The following is a 3,373-nucleotide window of genomic DNA, read 5'->3' on the forward strand; positions in this document are numbered from 1 at the left end:
TAACAAATGCTCTCCCTCCTGCGAGCATTTAATATGCACACTGTCCATCCTGTGAGAATATACAGTCACTCTTCACTCCGCTCCTTAAAGTGCAGTAAACTCCCCTGCACAGCAGGGCGCGCTCCAGACACTAGAATGAATATCCCCCCTCCGAGAGGACCGAGGCCTCTAAAGAAGTCCGAAGAAAAGTCCAGGCCGCGGCCCCCGCATTACCAGGGTCTCCACGGGGCTCTGCAGCTGTCCTGGGCGGGCTCTTTGGTGCTGCTGGGACAGGACGGAGGCCGAGAAGGACACACCGCTTCTGTTGCAGCCGCAGGTCTATGGAGGGCCCGCAGCAGCTTCATCCGGGTCTCTGCGGGGGCTCCGTGGAGGGAGAGGAAGTGCAGAGAGTCCTGGAGGCACCGGGAGTAACCTTCACCGGAGGCCGCGGCTGCAGGGAGAGACGAGGGGTTAATGTTTGTACAGTCTCACACCAGGAAGTAACAACACATAACAATCTTAGCAGCGCGCGACATGATCGGTTGACTGAAGTGCTGCTGTGTGTGTCCTCAATGAGGCACTTGTATTCAAAGCAGTGAGCGACTATCTCCAGTTAAGTCTCTGAACCTTCATGATCGAACCTCAACCACCCTTCACCCCCCCCCCCCCCAACACACACACAAATAATGCAGCTTGCTGTTTTAACCCTTTATTTTATGGACAATACATCACTCACTCTTGCCCCGCTCCGCTTTCACCACATGCAGCTGTCTGTACCCAAACTTCACTCTTCACCACATAAAAAGCCAAACTGATGTCACGAGCTCTCACCTGGTGCCGGTGTCTGCACGCGCTGGGCCAGGTACGTCACGGCCATTTCCAGGATATCCGCTTTCTCTGCTTTGGGCGGAAGTTCATGTCCCTCAAACTCTCTCTGCAGTAACATCCTCAGCTGCTCAATGCTGCTGTTGATGCGATCTCTCCTCAGCTTCTCCACCACTGGCTTCCTCAGCTGCAGAAATAAATGTAGACTTATTATTTTATTGAAACAAGGATAGAAAGTTGTCTAGCATCGTTAAAATGCCATTTTAGAGCCTGCATTTGTAAATGTGTGATATAGCACTTACGTTTAATAGTTTAGTTTATTAGTATTACTTGAGATCTAATAGTGTAATAGTCAGTCAGTCAATTAGGCTTTATTTCGATATGATGGATATAGGATAAAGTCACTGGCTCCCTTAGCTGCAGAGACAAAACGTCGATTTGATTTTCTCCGACTTCCTTAAAAGCCTGCAGCCGAGTCCATAGTTCTAACGGTGTAATGTAACACTAACTTAGAAGCCAGAGTAATGGTATAGGTGAATAAACAGCCACTGCTGATTGAATATAGGACGCTCATTTACAATTCGCTGCATTTCTATATACGAAAAACATACATATGCATTTTAAATACTAATATCCAGACTCTTACCTTTCTTATGTCTCTCTCCTCGCGCTCCTCTTCATATTTCCTCTCGGTCCTGAAAGGCGCCATCTTGCCCGGTGTGGGGAGAAGAGCGGGGTCTCTGCAGTGAACCCACAGTGATCGGTATCTGAAGGCCTCGCTCCCTCCTGCCCTATTTATCCCCCTCCGCCTGCAGGGTAGTGTGTGGGTCTGGGGCTGGAGAGAGGTTCCCACACTCAGCAGCCAATCAGAGAGCAGCAGGGACAATAGAAGTGTGGCACATTACAGGGAGGGAGGGGAGGGGGACATCTGGGACCGGATACAAAAGATCAGAGTGTGGGAAAGAGCTGCCCACTAATGTGATATGAATCTGTCTTACGCCAGTGCCCCTGGCATCTGGTACCAACCAGATGTCATGAGCATTAAACGGCAAAGGTGGTGGGACCTTCCTAGCGGTGCCGAAAGGCAAGAATTGGGGGTACGCATCTGGCATCTCGTTAATGCGGGTTTTCATCCTCCAACGCATATTTCTGTAGGAGTCGTCTTACTGTGGTAGTGCAATACAGCCAAGCACACTTACATTCACGCAAAATGCACTCCCCCCCCTCCCCACAGCACGCTCTCACAGGTGTAATTTCTTTTGTGATGTACACACAGGTATATTTCTGTTCTGCACATTATTTCTGACCAGCAACTTGGCTCATCAGGGTGGACAGATTTTATGCCAGTTTAGATGTCTTCCTCTGTCACTATAGCATTTCTTTCGGAAACATATTTTAAAAAATGGTAGAGGGTTAATGTTCACTGCTATTGAGCATAAGGTAAATAAACAACTAGCCAGTAAAGAACGTGTATGCAGCCCTCAGTGTAACCGTACTGTGTGGAACTGTCCAGTGCTGAACGTCACGCATGGTCTGCTTAATGGATTCTGGCATTTAGTTGAAAAACGCGTAAAGGTGGATTTCCCTGCACTGGTGTTCACTTTTCCCACATTATGTGCTGAGCAATGCCAGCCATGGCTCTCAAGTTGTCTTTTGTTTCCAAAGAGACCATTCCCGTGGTCCATTTAGGTTTCTAAGCCAGTGTGTGACGTCAGAGAAGGGAAGCTTCAGTTTAGTAATACTGGATGCCTGCCCATGACGCTACGGATTCTTAATGACAACAATGGAAACATTCTTTTTTTTCTTAACAAAAGAAGATCTATTGTCTGTTAGCAGCATTGCGTCGCTCTTCTTTCATGGCTACACACTGTCGTAAAATGAGTCCAGAGGGAGAACCACCCGAGATCCGCTGGGTGGAGAGATTAGATAATGTAAACCTGTTGCTGTGTTCCCTGAGGAGAGAGAACAGAGGCCCGTCTCTGGTTTACAGGAGGTTTCTACATTTTTTAATTATGAGGTTATTTTATAACAATTCGTAGCCGTTTTTTTCTTCAAATTAATTACACACCCATAACTCATATACAAGTGCCAACCCCTTCTGTAAAAATAGTACGGCCCATTTCTCTTATCTTGTCAGCTTCTGCCCATTGAGGCCTTACTGCTGCCACAGGCCGGAGCCCAGATGGTGTCCGAGGGCCGTGGTGATTAAGGGGAGGGCGTGGGGGCTGTGACGCGACACGCTTCTATTCTAGCCCTCTGAATGGGATGAATAGGCCGACGTGTGGGAACCGCTGAGAGACCGCAGCCCCAGGCCTGCGTCAGAATCACGGCCCCTGAGTCAGACCAGGCGGCAGGGTGTGTGTGGAGGGGAGGGGGGGGGGGGGGATGATCACCCCTGCAGTCCACGCCTGCCTGGCTGTAATTCTGTAATTGTGAGTCAGGGGTGTAGCTAGAGCTTGTGGCGCCCGGGGCTACCCCTCAGATTGCCGCCCCCTGTGGGGTGGGGTGGGGGGGTGGTGCTGGTGAAAAAGGTCGGTGAGCACTTGAAAGATGTCCGAGTCTCCGAGGA

At 49.6% G+C, this 3,373-nt stretch overlaps 1 protein-coding gene across 1 annotated transcript; it reads right to left on the reverse strand.

Annotated features, from left to right (window-relative positions):
- Nucleotides 1–209: 209 nt before the first annotated feature.
- LOC147711469 (transcription factor HES-5-like) lies at nucleotides 210–1,513 on the reverse strand. The gene is made up of 3 exons (XM_086920181.1): nucleotides 1,451–1,513; nucleotides 811–991; nucleotides 210–430 (listed from the first exon to the last, which is right to left on the reverse strand). Exons 1-3 carry the CDS (start codon nucleotides 1,511–1,513, stop codon nucleotides 210–212), a joined length of 465 nt encoding a protein of 154 aa, XP_086776307.1.
- Between the last annotated feature and the right edge of the window lie 1,860 nt (nucleotides 1,514–3,373).

This window comes from Lissotriton vulgaris, chromosome 5 (genome assembly GCF_964263255.1).
Source record: "Lissotriton vulgaris chromosome 5, aLisVul1.2, whole genome shotgun sequence".
In the NCBI taxonomy this organism is placed as follows: domain Eukaryota; kingdom Metazoa; phylum Chordata; class Amphibia; order Caudata; family Salamandridae; genus Lissotriton; species Lissotriton vulgaris.

What these genes read in the sequence shown, in the direction of transcription:
- LOC147711469 (XM_086920181.1), bottom strand. Translation starts at nt 1,513, where the DNA reads ATGGCGCCTTTCAGGACCGAGAGGAAATATGAAGAGGAGCGCGAGGAG. An exon ending in AGGAGAGAGACATAAGAAAG is followed by an intron (nt 992 to 1,450) that starts GTAAGAGTCTGG and finishes TTATTTCTGCAG; the next exon opens with CTGAGGAAGCCAGTGGTGGA. An exon ending in CGTGCAGACACCGGCACCAG is followed by an intron (nt 431 to 810) that starts GTGAGAGCTCGT and finishes CTCTCCCTGCAG; the next exon opens with CCGCGGCCTCCGGTGAAGGT.